The sequence below is a fragment of the Alligator sinensis genome, unplaced genomic scaffold (genome assembly GCF_000455745.1).
Source record: "Alligator sinensis unplaced genomic scaffold, ASM45574v1 scaffold1223_1, whole genome shotgun sequence".
In the NCBI taxonomy this organism is placed as follows: domain Eukaryota; kingdom Metazoa; phylum Chordata; order Crocodylia; family Alligatoridae; genus Alligator; species Alligator sinensis.
Window position 1 is genome coordinate 1,891,877 of NW_005842062.1, and position 2,006 is coordinate 1,893,882.

At 46.7% G+C, this 2,006-nt stretch overlaps 1 protein-coding gene across 1 annotated transcript in view; it reads right to left on the bottom strand.

The window, feature by feature from the left end:
• Window positions 1–720: 720 nt before the first annotated feature.
• CUNH4orf45 (chromosome unknown C4orf45 homolog) overlaps window positions 721–2,006 on the bottom strand; it is a 72,825-nt gene continuing 71,539 nt past the window's right edge. Inside the window, 2 exon segments of the mRNA XM_025203596.1 lie at window positions 721–752; window positions 755–846. Coding sequence (XP_025059381.1) covers window positions 721–752; window positions 755–846 — 124 coding nt within the window.

The window sequence follows — 2,006 nt, forward strand, 5'->3', positions numbered from 1 at the left end:
TAATAAATAGCAAGAATCTACACTGAGACAGGAGTTTCCTACTAAAAACCAAGTTCCAGTTCTGGCTACGGAGACAGATGTTTGTAGCTGTAGAAGAATAATTCAAGGGTACTTTAATTCAGATTTCACCTCCCAAAAGTGTCTAAATGGGAGGAAAAGATTGCCCTTTTCTGGCAGCTGAATGCCACCATTGCCAACAACCACATCGGCTCTTAACTGTTAGGGAGCTTTTATTTTAATGCCCTGGTACTGTGTGGGCAAAAAAAATAGACCCAGATAAGGCCTCTCTCGTTTTACTTGTTACTAATGCATCAGTAATATATAAATTGTTGTCACTGCCGATACTATGATCCCTTAATAGGAAGGGATTGTGAATCCACTACAGATGCTAGGATTTTTTGAGGCTGTTGATTTCCCTAGAAGGTAATGGCTGAGCAATGTTGATTACCTGAATTTCAAGGCTGCATGTCCAGCTAAAGTTTCCTCTAGAATTAGAGCATGCATGATTCCTGAGCAGGAGTATTGTTTCCCACTTTAAACTGCTGCCATACTATACAGCCTTCCACTTCCATCTGTAACTTTTGCTTAATTGGTAAATTAGATGGAGACTATCAAGCCACTGCCATAGTTCTGGTGTGTTGTAGTGTTTTTTTCCAGCCATCCTGGCAGAGGAAGAATCCTACCTTTACAGTGGGCTGCAAAGGTGCTGGAGAAGTATGGTTAGCCTCCCTCACTGCACTCCACTTGCTTTTCGGATGGCTGTAGTCCTCATAGTCTGTCCAATTCCAGGCAAGCCTACACCTGGCGTTGTTGCCTTGCTTGTCAAGAATATCTGGTGGAGGCTGCCTAAAAATTTAAAGAAAGAATGGAATCAGCTCCAAAAAGTTTAGTTTACTCCTGGTGACCCATTTAGAATAGCATGGGAATCTTTGTATAAGATTATAATACAAAACGGCTATTGCATCGAAAGACTTTACTAGGTATTTCTTTCTATTGATACTTAAGACTTTTATTCTAGTTCCTGAGAGGAAAAAGGAATGGATACAAGTTTAAATCTGTCAGTCTGCCATAATAGAAGGCATAGCTGAAAAATCTTAATGCTTAAACCTAGATATCCTCTTGTATGTAACTGTGCATATTAGGCCTGCTAGGGTCTGGTGCTTTCATACAGGACTAAAGTTAGATACCCCAGTATGCCAAGTCAAAACACCATGTTCCAGCCAGAAGAGTGTAGTATCTTGTACTATTCAATGGTGGTAAGTGCTTCTATACAAGATGAGCCAACTATGTAATGCCTTATTTACTAACATACCACACATCCTCCACCTAAAATTAGCCTTCCAAAATTGAGGAGCATGTTTTAAATAGGGCAGTTGATGTGCTGCCCAGAGTAGCAGCAGTAGCATTTCTATTCAGGCAGCACCAATGGAGTCAATTGACTTCATGACCCATCAGAATCCACTTCAGTAGTCACCAACCAGTCAATTACAGTAGATTGGTCGATCGTGGAGCCTCTGACAGTCTATCTCAGTCTGGGGGAGCTGTGTGTGTGCATGTGCTCGGTGCCCCCCAGACTGAGATCGAGCCTGGGTAGTATACAAGCTTGGTACCAATCGGAGCCCGGGTGGCTTGTCCAGGTGGGGCTGGGGGGGGCTCCCACTGCTGCATGCACTCCAGCAGAGGCCTGGGGGGCACATGCCCTCCCAATCTATGTGGGGCAGAGGTGGCTGTGGCTGTGCACTGGGCTTTGTGCCCCAAGCCCTGCTGCAGCTGCCCCGGGAGCACCACGATGCCATGTGTGTCCCACTACTGGGCAGGCAGGGGATATGGCTTAGCCCAGCGGCGGGACACGTGTGGCATCGCGGCACTCCCAGGGCAGCTGCAGCAGGGCTCGGCGCAAAGCCCAGTACTCAGAGGCAGCCACCTCCACCCCACAAACAGATCAGGGGGGTCACGTGGCCACCAGGCCTCCACCAGGATGCATGCAGTGGCAGAAACACCCACCC